This window comes from Penicillium cosmopolitanum, assembly GCF_028827165.1.
Source record: "Penicillium cosmopolitanum strain IBT 29677 chromosome Unknown utg000012l:1.0-3308103.0:1.0-3310761.0, whole genome shotgun sequence".
NCBI classification, from domain to species: domain Eukaryota; kingdom Fungi; phylum Ascomycota; class Eurotiomycetes; order Eurotiales; family Aspergillaceae; genus Penicillium; species Penicillium cosmopolitanum.
The window spans coordinates 3,118,791-3,134,848 of record NW_026622682.1 but is presented as its reverse complement, the minus strand read 5'-3'; the positions used below and the strand labels follow the sequence as shown (position 1 = coordinate 3,134,848).

At 49.9% G+C, this 16,058-nt stretch overlaps 8 protein-coding genes across 8 annotated transcripts; 5 read left to right on the top strand and 3 right to left on the bottom strand.

Moving 5' to 3' along the window:
* Positions 1–532: 532 nt before the first annotated feature.
* On the top strand, positions 533–2,302 carry N7509_013937 (FMN-dependent alpha-hydroxy acid dehydrogenase; the record flags this gene model as incomplete). Its single annotated transcript, XM_056638574.1, has 5 exons — positions 533–560; positions 648–706; positions 778–2,020; positions 2,083–2,156; positions 2,216–2,302. The coding sequence occupies 5 exons, from the start codon at positions 533–535 to the stop codon at positions 2,300–2,302; spliced, it is 1,491 nt and encodes a 496-aa protein (XP_056482081.1).
* A 463-nt stretch (positions 2,303–2,765) lies between these two features.
* N7509_013936 (putative ABC transporter) lies at positions 2,766–5,002 on the bottom strand (the record flags this gene model as incomplete). The annotated part of the gene is made up of 2 exons (XM_056638573.1): positions 2,766–4,228; positions 4,285–5,002. The coding sequence occupies 2 exons, from the start codon at positions 5,000–5,002 to the stop codon at positions 2,766–2,768; spliced, it is 2,181 nt and encodes a 726-aa protein (XP_056482080.1).
* A 1,085-nt stretch (positions 5,003–6,087) lies between these two features.
* N7509_013935 (fatty acyl-CoA reductase) lies at positions 6,088–7,347 on the top strand (the record flags this gene model as incomplete). The annotated part of the gene is made up of 1 exon (XM_056638572.1): positions 6,088–7,347. The coding sequence occupies one exon, from the start codon at positions 6,088–6,090 to the stop codon at positions 7,345–7,347; it is 1,260 nt and encodes a 419-aa protein (XP_056482079.1).
* Positions 7,348–7,619: 272 nt separating this feature from the next.
* Positions 7,620–8,767, top strand: N7509_013934 (hydroxyacyl-thioester dehydratase HTD2; the record flags this gene model as incomplete). Its single annotated transcript, XM_056638571.1, has 2 exons — positions 7,620–8,194; positions 8,389–8,767. The coding sequence occupies 2 exons, from the start codon at positions 7,620–7,622 to the stop codon at positions 8,765–8,767; spliced, it is 954 nt and encodes a 317-aa protein (XP_056482078.1).
* Positions 8,768–9,489: 722 nt separating this feature from the next.
* Positions 9,490–10,306, top strand: N7509_013933 (uncharacterized protein; the record flags this gene model as incomplete). Its single annotated transcript, XM_056638570.1, has 3 exons — positions 9,490–9,608; positions 9,663–9,922; positions 9,981–10,306. The coding sequence occupies 3 exons, from the start codon at positions 9,490–9,492 to the stop codon at positions 10,304–10,306; spliced, it is 705 nt and encodes a 234-aa protein (XP_056482077.1).
* Positions 10,307–12,080: 1,774 nt separating this feature from the next.
* N7509_013932 (FAD-binding oxidoreductase) lies at positions 12,081–13,578 on the top strand (the record flags this gene model as incomplete). The annotated part of the gene is made up of 3 exons (XM_056638569.1): positions 12,081–12,398; positions 12,568–12,691; positions 12,755–13,578. 3 exons carry the CDS (start codon positions 12,081–12,083, stop codon positions 13,576–13,578), a joined length of 1,266 nt encoding a protein of 421 aa, XP_056482076.1.
* Positions 13,579–13,939: 361 nt separating this feature from the next.
* N7509_013931 (uncharacterized protein) lies at positions 13,940–14,647 on the bottom strand (the record flags this gene model as incomplete). Its single annotated transcript, XM_056638568.1, has 1 exon — positions 13,940–14,647. One exon carries the CDS (start codon positions 14,645–14,647, stop codon positions 13,940–13,942), a length of 708 nt encoding a protein of 235 aa, XP_056482075.1.
* A 146-nt stretch (positions 14,648–14,793) lies between these two features.
* On the bottom strand, positions 14,794–15,888 carry N7509_013930 (uncharacterized protein; the record flags this gene model as incomplete). The annotated part of the gene is made up of 1 exon (XM_056638567.1): positions 14,794–15,888. One exon carries the CDS (start codon positions 15,886–15,888, stop codon positions 14,794–14,796), a length of 1,095 nt encoding a protein of 364 aa, XP_056482074.1.
* Positions 15,889–16,058: the final 170 nt, after the last annotated feature.

Genomic DNA, 16,058 nt, shown 5'->3' with positions numbered 1-16,058 from the left:
TTGGTAGGTAAGCTTGAAGCCCTGGAGATATATATAGTAGTCGTAGCTGCAGCTTGAGGGCATAGTACGACACGTGATGCAAGCACCTTCATCACTTCAACTTCTACTTCATCACTCCGAGTCCCGTTTCTTCTCCTCCACCACCACCATCATCAACACCACTGCTCCAGGGTTCATTCTGCTCTGCCTCTCGGGAGACCAAATCCGACCCCCACGTTGCGGTCTGCATCATCCAGACGATGGCCTTACTCAATCTCGACTCGTGGGAAATTGACCCCCACATATCTCCACCATTCTCCCACCAATGATGCCTGCGAGAATTCAAATTCAAATGCCAATTGCCATTGATCCCGGCTATCGAATTTGCCCAACGGAGCAGACACCGGTCCCCTTCCAACCTGTTCCCCACACTCCGCACGGCGGGTTCTCCGAAAGGCCCTTTTTCAACACTCGCCCTGCCCTGCTTTGGTCTTTTCCTGCTCGCTCGTCTCGTCGTGAAATAATCCAGCGATACTAGTAGGTTCCCGCAACAATGGCCAAGATATTTGATGCCGCAGAAGGTACCTTGATTCCAACAGAATTGCTTAAGCCCGAGTCTTAGTGCTCGCCTCCCCGCATTGCTCGAGCTAACAAAAGAGTATTTAAAGTTGCCAAACACAACACTCGCGAAAGCTGCTGGGTGATACTCTACGGCAAGGTCTACGATGTGCGCTCGTTCCTCCCTTCCACTCCTCCCCTTATAAACAGGCCGAATGCTAATACAATCGCGAGTCTTAGGTCACCGATTTCTTGTCTAGTCACCCTGGGGGTGCGAAAATCATCTTGAAGCTCTCCGGCACCGATGCGACCGAGGAATATGACCCCATTCACCCCCCGGGAATCTTGGAGGAGGAGCTGAAGCCCGAAGCATGCCTCGGGACTGTCGATGCCAGCACTCTAGCCAAGGAGGAACCCGCTGCGGAGGCATCGGAGCCAGTACAAGGTCCTCCGCCCGTGGAGACCCTCCTCAATCTTGACGAGATCGAAGAGGTGGCTACGAAACAAGTGACCCAGAAGGCATGGGCGTATTATTCGTCTGCGTCGGACGACAAGTTCTCCAAACAATTCAACAATCGAATCTATCAATCAATCCTTCTTCGTCCGCGGGTCTTTGTCGATTGCACCCGATGTGAATTGGACACCACCATCCTGGGCCACAAGGTCGGATTGCCCTTTTTCATCGCCCCCGCCGCCATGGCGCGTCTGGGTCACCCTGCCGGAGAGGCGGGCATGGCTGAGGCGTGTCGCAGCTTCGGAGCCATGCAGATCATCTCGAACAATGCTTCTATGACCCCCGAGCAAATCGTCAAGGATGCCGCACCCAATCAGGTCTTTGGCTGGCAGCTATATGTCCAAACAGACCGCAAGAAGAGTGAGGCTATGTTGGCCCGCATCAACAAGCTCAAGGCAATCAAGTTCATCGTCCTCACGCTCGATGCACCGGTCCCAGGAAAGCGGGAGGATGACGAGCGCAACAGCTTGGTCGGTGCAGCTGCTCCAGTTTCGAGTGGCGTGAAGGCGGCCGAACGAACATCGGACGACACCCCTGATGTTTCTGGAGGCTCTGGAGGTGTCGGCCAACAACTGTTCGCCGGTACCGATCCCTCCTTACGCTGGCATGAAACGTTGCCCTGGCTTGCTCAACAGACCGACCTTCCCATCGTCTTGAAGGGTCTACAAACACATGAGGATGCATACATTGCCTCATTGCACACTCCACAGGTCAGGGGAATCATACTTTCCAACCATGGCGGTCGAGCTTTGGATACCGCACCGCCTGCTGTACACACCTTGCTTGAAATCCGAAAATACTGCCCTGAAGTTCTCGATAAACTGGAGGTCTACGTCGATGGCGGTATCCGCCGTGGTACCGACATCGTCAAGGCTCTTTGCCTGGGCGCAAAAGCAGTTGGTCTCGGCCGGGCTGCTCTCTGGGGTCTCGCAGCCGGTGGCGTTGATGGTGTCCGTCGGACGTTGCAAAGTGAGTCAACAACAGATTTCATTGATCGCCCTGCATTTCGCTAATTGTTTATCGTGGTACAGTTCTGGCAGACGAAAGCAAAACCTGCATGCGACTACTTGGCGTAGAAAACGTCAACGAGCTTGGCCTTCAACATGTATGTTACCATCTTCTATTTCAAAACGTGCATTGGCTGACATCTCCTTCTTTCGCTAGATCAACACGCGGATGGCCGAGCATCAAATATACGACGGTCCCTCAAGTCTGGATTCTTTGCGGCAATCGTTCAAAGCGAAATTGTAATGACTGTTTTTCTTGTGGGCCTTTTAAGGCAGTATATATCCTTGCATTTTGTACAATTTACGCTTTCTATCATCTATTTATGCGATTCATTCCCCAACAAAATGGCCCCCCACGTGAATGAGTATGGTGTACCAGAAATCCCCCATACAGGGCAGCGGAGTGAATTTGCCACGTAAGTCTTGCGACTGGTGGACAGCGGTTTCTGGCTCTTATGAGGCATGGAAGTTCTGCCTGTGGATACCCGAGATCCATCATAATCTTAGTATAAAGTGGGCAGATGCAATCCTTCAGCTCCAGGGAGACTCGCTTGGCCATGAGACCGCCTCGCTTACATCTAAGGGACGAGTTTCCCCCACGTCGGGGCTCAGAGAGACTGGAGCCTTTGGCTCGGACGGTATGGGTGAGGGGATGCGGGAGAGGCAGGGAGCCGCGCCAAACTGTGTGCAAGAGTGAAAGATGTTCCTCATGCTGTGAAATATTCGTAGGTTGAAAAGTCGGACTGGGCTTCTTCCTTGCTGGCCCGGCGAAAGCTGCGCCTCGTAGCCTTCTTGAACTCGGTTGGTGAAGACCAAGCCACATTCCACGTTTTCGCATCGCCTAGGTTGCTCGAAGATTTGAGCACGCCAAATCGGAAATCAAGAGGATCTGCGGATGGGTCATTTGATTCGGATGGCAGACGCATGTAATAACGGACGGAATCCGGGATCTCTTCTTTGACATGACTGATCATGAGCAGAGCCTGCTCATCGGATAGACCCTGGTGTCGCACGTTCTCGGAAGGTCGAACGGATTGGCCATTTTCCAAGAAGCTCAGACACTTATCGCGTTGCGAGGCCGTCAAGCCGGAAAACGGCTCGTCGAGGATGACAATATCGGGCTTGTGGATGAGAGCGCGGAGGAACAGCACGATGCGCTGTTGCGCGGTGGTGAGTTGACCGAAAAGCACCTGATCGGCATAGTCGACTTCAAAGTCATCAGGTATATAAGGAGTAGGATTGCCTTGGCCTTTCGTCTTTAATTTGGGGAAAAGATCAGAATCCGCGATCTTGGGAGGCTTGGACAGCGCAGAGGCTGCATTGGGATCCAACTCAGCCTTGAACTCTCGCAAAGCCGCGGAGACATCTAGATCGCGCTCGTGATCAAGCTTGGGCCGGGCGAGGAAGGTCTCGGCAAAGGAAGATTCCAGGGCAGCACGAATTGATAATTGACGGGGAAAGAAGGCGTGGATTTCGGGCGAGGAATGACCCAGCCGGGACTGTAGCTCGAATATAGAAATCCCCGGCTTGCCAGCCTCGGGCAGGCGAGAGCGGCCAAGGATTTTGATAGGTTGCGAGTATGTTTGAGGATGATCGGAGGTGATTAACGACAGAAGGGTCGTTTTACCAGATCCGTTGGCGCCCAGGATGGCCCAGCGCTGGCCGCGCCGGACACGCCAGTGAAGACCCTTTTTGGGTTGTTTCTCGATATTCTGCTCCCAGTTACCAAGAACGACCTTGTCGCCGTATTGAACCCGAACGCCATCCATTTCAATCAGGGCTTCGCCCCCGATTGGTGTTTCGCGCTGTTTGAGCCGATTTGAGGCCTTCTGGTTCGCAGTGAAGTCCCGAAGCAACTCGTGGTCAAGATTACCTGCTTTAAGGTCCTTTTGGGCCTGAAGCAAGATAGGTTTATCTTCGAGGTTTGCAGATTTATCCTTGGCCTGGGAAGGGTCCGTGAGCTTGCGCCAGGTCTGTAGAACTTGATTCATCTCAGGCCGAGTTCCTTGTGCTAGGACATGGTGAGTATTTCCAACCAGCATTGTGTGAGTAATCCAATCTGGCACTGTATCTTGCGGGCGCAGAGCTAGGACAAGGCGCGGCGAACATTTATCAGCCAAACGAAGGAGTAGCCCAGAGATGCTTCGTACTGTGGCCGGGTCCAGTCCCACTAGAAATGAGTTAGCTTCCGTCGAACGAGGCGATGAGGATGATTGGACAACATACTGAAGGGTTCATCCAGCAGCAAAAGCTCCGGCTTTTTCAGTAGGGCCTTTGCGATGCGCGCCCGTCGAGTTTGGCCATTACTGAGATTCGCAACCGGCATGTCGAGCAAGGCACCCAGGCGCAAATCGGTAATTACCTCCTCAAGCAGCTTCTCATCCCGGACAGTTCCCTTTTCTTCCCCTTCCATGGGATTCAGAGATGTTTGGCCGCGAAGGAACTGCTCGACCGTCCAATCGGTCTCCTCGCGAAGACTTTCATACCGGGCACTCAGATATGCACCACGGGTACCTCCAATGGCCCCGGATCCCTCGCCGCTGAAGCCGATGTATTGTATAGCATTGCCAACTTCTCGTAGTTTCGGATCCTTTGCGGCAATTTCGTCGGTGCGCAGGTAGGGGTATGAGCGCGCGGTCGGTGGAATGGAGATATGTAGGCCTCGGAGGATGTCGAGTAAGTCGGTGCGGCCGGATGGACCGATGATGGCCCAATGCTGCAGACTCTGTTCCGGAGAGGATCGCTTCGCAGGGAGACTGAAGTTCAGTTTAGGGAATAATGGCGGGTTGGTCAAGGCATCTTGTTTATCCTCGGTTGGGTATCGGCGGTAGAAAGTACCATCTTGAATGCGCACAAGGGGCACCGAGGATACACACCGCGCAGCTAGGCGGATGGGGCATCGAGGTCGCGCCCGAAGAGTTGTACGTAGGTGCGGCAGTAGCATCACCTCAGCGTAAAAATGAGAATGAGAATGCAAGATGAAGTTGAACTTGTCCAGGTGAAGTTGAGAAGTTGAGAAGTTGAAGATGGACTGGACGGGTCAGGTGACTGGGGTTTCGGAGTTGGCACCGACCTCCCCGAAGTATACAAATTGGTATAAAGGGAGTATAAAAAGGATATACAAATGGATTGACATCTTCTAGGGAGTTTTATTTAGATTGTCGGGTAAGTTTTGAATCATGATATTGAGATAGTTGAAGAGTTGGAAGAAGACAGCAAGAAATAAGTCAGGAAGTCCAACACGATCTATTCAGGGCAGGTGGACTAGTTAGGTCAATACCGTAGTTAGTTAATATTAGTTAGTTAGTTAATATTAGTTAGTTAGTTAATATTAGTTAGTTAGTTAATATTAGTTAGTTAGTTAATATTAGTTAGTTAATTAATATTAGTTAGTTAGTTAATATGCATTAAGTCTACTGGTACATGTTGTATTTAATAATTTTGGTAATACGGAGTCTTGCTGGAATCATGCATCGTGGTTCTTCGAAGACTAGATGGACTGGGAATTAAATTCGTGGTTGCATCACAAGTTTAGTGCTGAAGTCTAGGTCATGTGTACCTTCTACTAGTAGTTAAAAGCCCCTCTTTAAGGTTATGAAAACCATATGCCTTTCACGGCCGAAGGTGGCTCTCACATGTAGGCCAACCCATGGAGCCCGAGATCAGGGTCGTACATGTACCACCTGTTCGCCAAGGAACCATGCGATTCCAATCAACATCTACTCTAGTATGTACCATGTCATGCTTGCAAGTCTCCAGAAAGCCTCGGCTGCACATGTTGGTTTCGATCTCACCCTACAAAGCGCAGTGGTACCAAATGGGCCGTCGCAAATCCCAACCAGAACCAAGTCCGGACCAGTCGAAGGCCACCCAGGAAAAAAACATGCCCAGAGTGACATTGGATAATAGTAACTCTGTCCTACCAAGGTATACTCAATCCTTGAGAAATTACAGCATGTACGATTCACAATATAAACCTGAAATAGGCACCACACAGGAGGAAATGAAGCTCTGCTAGGACCTACCACAATGTCGTCGCTCCCTAGCTCGGCATCTTCCCAAGAGTATATCCTACGTGAAGGCTATAACAAGGTATTCGAGGGGCATACCGTCTTGTTGACGGGCAGCACCGGATCGCTTGGAGGATGTTTGCTATACAAACTGGCCCTCCAGTTACCTACCCGCAAGATATTTGCCCTGATCCGAGGCGAACCAGCGCAGGCAATCGAGAAATGGACCAAATCCATGCCTGACCAGGTGCAGGCTATTTTAGCCTCGGGGAAAGTGCACTGTATTGTGGGGGACATGCGGACGGCGGACTTTGGCCTCAAGAGTGAGGTGCTCGAGGAGTTGCGCGAGCAGGTTACTCTGGTCATCCACACAGCAGCCAAAATCAGTCTCGAGGCAAGTTTAGTGGATGCCTTCGAGAACAATTGTCTCCCAGCATTGGAAATGGCCCGGATTGCTTCACGGTTCCGCCGGCTAAAGCTTCTCATTCAACTATCCACAGCGTACGCCAACAGCTTCTTGCCCGATGGGCCAGTGTTAGAGCGACCGTATAGTCTCCCCGATCATGATGGAGATGATGACCCCGAGCAAGAGTTAGCATCGATCTTGAAATTAAATCAGTCCCCCATTGCGAATCGATTCTCCTCACCCTACGCGCAGGCCAAGTATATCATGGAACGACTTCTCCCACGTCGGTTCCCCCTGCTGCCCATCTTGTTGGTACGACCAACCATTTTCGGCCAGGCTTTACGAGATCCATTTCCCTTGTATGGACTGGAGAGTTCGACCCCGATGAATAAGTTCTTCCAGTATTTTTTGGCCGACCGCGGCGCCACACAGGTATGGCATGCAGCAGCGGGATACACGACCGGCGCCAACATCATCGACGAGATTCCTGTAGACTTTGTCGCCAACGCATGTTTATTACATGCTGCTGCACGAACGACGGGTATTGTGCAGGTCGGTGCGCAGCTCTATGAACCCTTCACTTTTGACGCATTCTTGGAGATGGCTGTCAGCAATGCGCCGCCTGCTGTTCTCCATGATCTTCCTCGAGTGATCTTTACCGAGGACCTCAATGCACCGCAGTGTTTCCTGGCGGAGCTAGTACAAGTAGCTTCACGACATTGGATGTTCGATTGTGGTCGGTCTTACTGGTTGAAGCAGCTTGGGGGTCCCTTGAGTCTCCAACAATGCAAGCCCCAGGTGGACGAGGTGAATCGACGACGGCTGCAGCAGATTTACAGTCGATTGATGGAAAACGCAAAGGCAAAACTGTAGGAGATAGTAGTAGTAGTGCAGATGTATGTAGCCGAGAATTCAAAACCACACATTAATGGGGGTCAACCTTGGAAATCGGTGGATATCAAAATATCAAAATATCAAAATTGTTGTAGATGGAGAGTTGCATACAGCCGACTCCGGCTACTTCAACCACCACCATTGCCAGCCAAGAATACATTTATTTCCTCTTCAACCCTCCTTGATTTCACTTTCTTTATTTTGATACTTCTATTCTTCTCAATTTCTCTTCTAATTATCCCTGCACAACCATGTCCCTCTCACTCTCACCAATTCTCTCTCGTCCTCGACTGCCCCGGCTTCTTCTTCGCGCCGTCCGCTTCTCCTCCGCATCTCCGCATCTGCCAGCCTCGTCAGTCGCTGCTTCATTCCTCTCGCGTTTTCAGTCCTTGGGCCCTCAAAGCCATACTCAGATTCTCGATGCCAACCAGTTGAACCTTTTGACACTCACATTGAACCGTCCCTCGCTATTCCCCGCCACCCCCGCGCTCGCTCCGTCGCATCACACCCCCGTCCCACCGGGTTACCACCTCGTCTACTTCACCCCGGGTTTTTTGGAAACCGAGCTCGGTGCTGATGGAACTGATACCTCATACAATCCCGAATCACCCTTCACCCGCCGCATGTGGGCTGGGGGTGAAGTGAGCTGGCCTCGCGATGCCCAGGGTCGACCAAACCCACTACGCGTGGGGCAGCAAGTGACCGAGACAACACGCGTGTTGAGTGCCGAGGCCAAAGTCGTCAAGAAGACTGGCGAGGATATGGTAGTAGTGGGTGTTGAGAAGGAGTTTTCCAACGAGAATGGCGTCTCCATCGTGGACCGCAGGTATGTGTCTGGCTCTAGGGTAGCTTTAGAGATCAACCCCAACTAACGCGCCATTTTCTGTCCACAGGAATTGGGTCTTTCGCAAGGCCCTACCTACGCCATCAGCCTCTTCGACGGCACAATCATCATCATTACCCCCGAGCACCTCCCATCTGACCACTCCGAGTCATACCTCATCGGCCATCGTCACCGAGGGCAACACATATTCACGCACCCTCCTCCAAACCCCCCGTTACGCTCTTCCGTTTCTCCGCTCTCACATTCAATCCACACAAGATCCACTACTCTCTACCCTGGGCGCGAGATGTTGAGGGTCACAAGGATATCGTCGTTCACGGACCCTTGAATCTAATCTCCATCCTGGATCTATGGCGCGACATTCGGAGTCAGACACAAGCAGCTGAAGAAGCACCTCTATTGATCCCCCAGCGCATCTCATACCGGGCTACTAGCCCACTATATGCCGGTGATGAGTATCGTGTGGTGCTCGAGGAAGGGGAAAAGGGTGCGTCGCATGTCCAGATCGTGGGCCCCGGCGATGTCGTGGCGATGAAGGCGGAGATTCATGCTTGATCAGAAACATCCCGCCAAAAAAAGACTAGAAAAGTGCTCTGGGACTGCCCATTTTGCTGGGGGTCCTCAGTGGTATCGAATATAGAAAGCCTGAGGCTAGGAGAAATGAGGCCTTTGATATTCCTTCCCCGGCTTGTAGCCAAGAATGCACGCATTGACCCTCTAGGGCTCTAAATTGCTATCCAACTGGTATCGAACAGTCTTCTACTGCAACGCTGTGTACAAATACTAACAACAGGTTTCAACTGACTACGGGCCAAAGGGCCAAGATTTCATTATCCTGCACACCTAAGCGTATATGAAGCTTAATTATATAAATCCAATTGACAGCACCATACTTCCTTTCTTTTCTTGCTTTTGATTTCAATATATCTAATTGGTATGGAGTTTGGTTGCTACAAATTTACTTCCGGCGAAGTACTAGTACCTACCTAGGTACTACTAGTAGTTAGCACTGGTTGTTACTACTCGAAAAGTACTTGAAGTTTCTCCTGCCGTTGAATGTCAAATGACCGAGTGTGTCTTCCTTTAGTGAATGCTACTTCAGAGCTTGAAAAATACTAACAGTAGTACTAACAATCACTTGAACTTGGGAGCCAACCCGGGAGCTTGTACGGCCGATGCAAACAACTCCTTGACCTCCACCACCACCTGAATCCCCTTCTCTTTCAATCTGAAGTTCTCATCTCATTTGCGCTTTCAAGCATATGCAACTCAGTACTATGGCTGACCCAAACAACTTCGCTCTTCTCCCAAGCGTTCTTCCTTGTGCTTATTTCGAGGGCCCTGGGGTCGGTGTTGAGCAGAACCCCAGCCCAAATTTTGGCTACCACCACGGTCCGTTCAATTCAAGTTCTTATATCTGGAAGACATTCGCTAACTACTACATATGAAGGCCCCGTGATCAATCCGAACCCTGGCTGGAAGCCCGAGGCGTTCCTAAACGCCGCCGCCGCAGGCAATTACTACCTATCAAAGCAGCGGATATTAACAATCCCAGTGATCAACCCCCGAACCCTCGCCTCCACCTGTCGAAAATGAACACCTTGGTTTGTCCAGTGGTCGAGGACCCTTCTGACCACTGGCAGTGTAGTCAAACCTTTGCTACACAAACAGAGTTCCGGCGCCATCTTCGCCAGATGCACTCCGGTTGCTGTGAGTTAGGGCTTGATATATGCGAAGGTTATATGCTACAAAGGCTAACGAATGATAGTCGTTAGCCCATCCAACCGTCCAATTAGCCTGGAAGAGAAGTCTCGTGGTCTGAATGTACTAACTGGCTACGTCCGCAGCGGCCAGTGGCACCGCGATGATTTCGTAAAAGAACGTGGACGTGGACAAGCCGCCGGTCTCATCGGCTGGTGGGCCGCCAACATGGAGACAATCACGTTTCTTGAACTTTCCATTCGTTGCAAAACGCCTAACAGATTCGATTCATCTAGTGACCAGGATCCCGACTTCCGCGTCCTCTACGGGCGCCGCTTTCAACGCCCGATATTATCACATACCTCGACCTCTGCTGGCCACAGCCACCAATAGAGATGGAAGGGAGAGGGCAAATTGAGTGGTCGGTGAGGCATCAATCAACTGGAAATGTCCAGGGAAGATTTCGTTTTCCTGAAGTTTACAAACTTCGGCAAAGGCCGATGACTTGAAAAAGAGATCAATCTATCACATCAAATTATTCCTCATGTCAAATTACTGTGCATGCAAGCAATATTCCTTGGCTGTATGTTTTTGATCACCGGAACAAAGTCATCTATGACATTTTTTTTCTCAATCCCAGTAAACTCAGTTTCTATATAAAACCACCACCCGCTATCGTTTACCATCAGACAGGGTATTCCCAAAGTTTTCTACTATGTCTCTTGGGAATTTCGATTACTTCAAAGGTTGTCAGCTGCAAGAATGGGGAGATTGTGAAACGCATATACTGTTTTCTAACCGCATATTCAAAATACTGATCGGAGCTTCATAGTAGCCGCTCAAGGTCTGATCGATATGCAGGCCCTGCATATTGTTATCGTATTCAATGGGCTGTACCCGTGACCCGAATTACAGGTTTGAGGCCTCGGGGAGACTACTGCTTGAACTGATTATTGTGGTCTGACTCTTCCAGATATCGAGAGCTATATAGCTTTCTTTTTGTTTGGCTGAGAATATTTTCTTGGGATCTGGCAGAATAGTACTGAAAACAAGGCATCGGTCTGGTGGCATCTATCGTTGACCGCCTGTTATCGTGGCAATTGAGCACGTTACGGAGGGAATAGGCTCATTGCGTGTAGTTGGAAATGTGCCGGAAGGCACAAAACATGTCCTTGAACCCAAATTCGGTGGTCATCGGTGGTCATCGCGGCTGTGCAAGAAGAAAAGACTTGACTGGAGATAGCTCATTATTCTTGATCGAAATATTTCACCACGAAGGGAACCGGCCGTAAGAGGTGGCTTATGTTAACGCCCGGAAGCGCGACGAACCCGACCGGATTGTAAGAGGCAATGGTGACGATCGAATTTCGGCAAAATCTCAGCGAGAGTACTCGCACGGCGTTGGATTGATCGGTTTTGAATTGGGCCAGCTTGTACATATGCGCAGTTCCTCGTGGCGTTGGCAAATAAATCGACGGCTGAGAGAAGCGGTGGCGCAACTGAGAGTGTGATCAAGAGAGCATTCAATGACGTGTCACCTCGGGGCGGTTAGAAAACAAACATTGCCAGGCGGACTGCTCAGAGGTTCGTTCAGATCAGCATCAAGGCGGTTAATCGATACTGCTACACTCAAACGGTACCATCAACACGTTAGTAGGATGGCGGCTGCTTCCAAATAGCTTCGGAAACTGACAGAAACATTTGATCGGGAGCAAGGAGGGAAGGAAAGCTCAAATATATATGAAGGACCGGCGTGAAGAGGAGACGCAAGTGTGTATCTCAGTTCAAGTTGGGTGTAATGAGTGGCCAAAGGAGAGAGGGAGACGTTGAAGGTCAGGTGACAAAACAATGAAAAGTTGAGCAATCACTGCATCCTATCTGAGAAGTATCGCAGAGGGAGAAAGAAAAGAAAAAGAACACGCGTCATCCATATCCCGAGAGACTTTTAAGTTGTGGGGATGTTGAAGTGGGGAGATTTCCATTTTGCGGGGTATAAGAACTACATCCATGGGATACTTGGGAGTTCGGGATGTGGACCACTTGATATTGTACTTTCCCCTCCAAATATCCGATGCTCCAAGTCTATCCAAGAACTACAAATACAGATATCACCGCAAGACTTTGAATCTATCACCTACCCAAACAACATCCTAAGAAGTCACCAACTATGCATATTGTCTGGAAAGAAGAGGCGGATGCTGCCACGTACGAAGATGCTAGGGTGGGCCGAGTCTTCAATCACCGCCGCCCGGACCGATTTCCACTGGCGGTCGTGAAGGCTTGCTCCTCTGAAGATATTGTTGCTGCCGTGAAGCTGGCCGTGGAAAGAAAGTGTCGTGTCGCTGTGCGATCCGGAGGCCATTCCTGGGCGGCGTGGAGTGTTCGAGACAACTCTATCCTGATTGACTTGGGGAACTACAAAAGCATCGAAGTAGACGCGGAGAACCGTGTAGCACGTGTTTCAACTAGCATGACAGGACGTGAGGTAAACGCCGTCCTGAACAAAGAGCATGGGCTCATGTTTCCGGGGGGGCCATTGCCCAGATGTCGGCTTAGGCGGGTTCTTGCTCCAGGGTGGAATGGGATGGAATTGCAAGGTGAGAGCAGTTTGATGGTATTGAAATCACCGAAATGTATGTTCTAACAGACTTCAGAACTGGGGTTGGGCTTGCGAAAGAGTCCAGGGACTCGATGTGGTAACTGCGGATGGCGACTTGGTTCACTGCAATGCCTCTCAAAACCAAGATCTATATTGGGCAGCCCGTGGGGCCGGCCCAGGTAAGTGGAAAATGGCAGATATAAAAAAGAAAATACTTGAATTGTGACTGACCTAAAGGCCAGGATTCCCCGGTGTTGTGGCCAGGTTCCATCTCGACCTGATTCCGTATCCAGAAAAAGGCTTTCGATCAGCTGGCTACATCTATCCAATCAGTCTTTATCACCAAGTTTTCAAATGGATCATAGCTATTGCACCTTCCTTCGACAGCGATACAGAGATTGCGGTAGTCTCACAATACCCCGAAGGCGCAGATGAGATCTCACTTTTTGTTCTATTTGTGACCATGAAGCATAGCCCCGAAGAAGCAGAAATGGCACTGAAACGGGCGCAAGAGACCAGACCAACTGGGACGACTAGCGAGTGGTTTTGCAATGAAGACAGCCTCGATAATCAGTATAACAACCAGGCCAATGCAAACCCGGAGAAGCATCGCTACTGCACTGACAATGCGTACATTGACAACGACGCGGATGTCCCGAGAGTCTTGGAGGAGGCATTTACGACACTTCCGCATCGCAAGGCGTTCTCGCTATGGTATGCAATGAACCCCTGTAGCCGAAGGAAGCTCCCAGATATGGCTTTAAGCATGCAGTCGGATCACTATTTCGCGTTGTATACGGTATGGGAGGATGAGTCAGACGATACTCGCTGTCGTGCATGGGTGAAGAATATTATGGAAAAGGTTGAGCGTCATTCAGTGGGCGCCTACTTAGGAGACTCGGACTTTCAAGTTCGACGCACGAAGTTCTGGGCCGATGATAACGCTAAGCGATTGATGGATATTCGCCGCAAGCGGGACCCCCAGGGCAGGATTTGCGGATATCTAGACCGAGAGGACTTGTCGGGAGTGAATGGCTTGGCCAATATTCACGAGTGGAAGTTGTGATCCGACAAGAGAGACAAACACCTAACCCTTGGGAAATCAGAGATGCATTGGGTTCAAGTTCCCGAGGTCGAGTTTGGGTATCATTTTCGTCCGGAAGGAATTTGAGGGTATTGCAACCCGTTTAGATGTCTCATGTGTTCAAGTTTGTTTACAATTTCTGTGGTGGTCGAAACTAGATTTGGGACGAGAAATATAAATGTTAGATCGATGTAGCAGTTATAGCCATTTTTCTCTTCATTACTATTTGTGTATTTATAACTGCCCTGAATGCCTTTGTCAGATGTAGGTATTTTCAGCACCAAATGTATTCTTCATCTGCTGTATCTATTGAAGGTGAGAAATTATTGCGAGGAAGCTGCAATTATGCCTTGATTCCGATGACAGCCAGGTTGCGAGGACTGATAGAGTAATCAAAAACAGGTTCCACCCAGCATTCCTTGACTGAATCATGCTCGCGTAAAAATTGCCATCGATCTGTCACAATAATCGCCTCAACGACCTGTGCACTGAAAGCCATAAGACTCCATACCAAACTGAGATTTTTCCTGGCATACTGATATTCGTTTTCGTAGCGATCAAGCTCATCATCGCTCATTGTACAAATGTGCTCCCGAATTTTCATACCATGATGGGGATCCCGGCTGAGTCGAACAGTAGCCGCTCGTACATATGCAGCGAAAGACGTGAAAGCCGACTTGCGCAGAGATCCAAGAATAAGTGGCGGGGGCCTATCGATGTCACCATCATCATTGTAAAGATCCTTAGGAATACCGGGCTGGGGTACAACACCTCGGTCGAGGAGTACCCGCTGGAACAGAGCGCGGAAGAAGTGACGGGTAAAGAAGCCTTCACTTTCCTCGCGGCCCCAGTTATAGGGCGCTTGAACGGCCATCATGCGAGCAGTGATGTTAAGCTTCATTCCAGTAGCACCCTCACTTTCGTGTGTTTCGAAGCGCTGAGACATTGGGAATCCATGCGGATCATACGAGTTTCCAGTTTGGTTCAACCGTGGATGAAGGGAGCGGAGGATTGGAAGCTTATAAGTTGCAGGCCCCAGCCGCTCGGTCATGAGGTTGTAACAGCAACCGATCATTGCAACAGCCACAACTGACGGGTTTAAGACCAAAGATCGGACACCATGGTGTAACAGATTGCCACATGAATGGAGAGAAACAACCATGACACGAGCGTCGCTCGGTTGCTCGTCGTCCAAATTCACCGTGATTGAAGTTTCATTTGAGTCTTGGATTTCATTGGGGTCCGCCACGGGGAGGGGTTCACCACATGGTTAATTATAGGTTCCAGGTATCCGTCTGATATATCATGCTCAATATAGCTGAGCTTGCCGCGGGTGTCGATTTCAGCTTCCTCGGGCTTTTGTCGCTGCGATTGCTTTTTGGATGAAGAAGCTCGCAATTCGTTGGGACCCAAGTCGATTTGGCCCAACATTTTGAATGTAGTTATTTCTTGGTCCTCTGTACCATTTCCCGGTGCAGAATGTGTATTTATTGATGATTGAGGCATTTCTGGACGCGGCTGGGGTGCTGAGGTCTCGCTGGAATCTGCGACATCCGGTTTGCCATCGCAGTCGTTGCAAGAAGTCTTGCGTTTATGCACATATACCTTCTTTTGTTTCTTTTCAGCAAGCATGGCATGGATATCCATTCCTTGGGCACCGCTGATGTTGTGATGGTGTCTTTCAATCGCGATAATGTGCTTGTGGTAAGGCGAACTAGCTAGTGTCCGACCTAGATAGTTTTGTCCAGATCCGAAATCGACAATGTGGGATACAGGCTCATTCCGGCGCTCATTCACCACATCCGATAGCGAAGCAACATGACGGGAGAAGAATTCAACTTCATGGAGTTTCTTTTTGTTCATTCCAACGGTAGTCTTATATGGAAGTGCAGTTCTCATGGAGGGCGGCGGTACATCAAATTCTCTCCGCAAGCTCAGTCGGCGAATATTGTGAATATAGTCTATAAGACTTTGAGGAGGACGCGCGCCACCATTCCAGGTTTGACCATCATCGTTCTCGTCATCCTGTGGGGCCCGCAGTGCTTCAATGTTCTCATGCAGAAGGAGATGGAGAACTTCGTGAACATCATGATGCTCGAAGAATTCCCTCCAATCAGGCGGAAGCAGGGTAGAATAAAGGTCAGGTTTTCGTGTCAGAAAGTCGAGGATATGCACGCCACCACAGAGGTTCATAAATAGAATAGAAGATGTCGCAAAGTCCAGCAACTCGTCGACGTATGAATCCGGGTCTTTCCACTCCTCGGCAAGTGGTAGAGGGCGAGGAGTAGCCATGAAATTTCAATTTTAATCTGCGTACAGTCCCTTGATTTTAATCGAAATATTTCCGGAGGATTTGCAATGCAATTGAACACCGCGGGGAGTCGAAATTCGAAGTGGATCAAAAAGAAAAAAAGTGGCGTCCTTATCGTTGCTGAGTCATCCTTATCTCACCATCAATACCT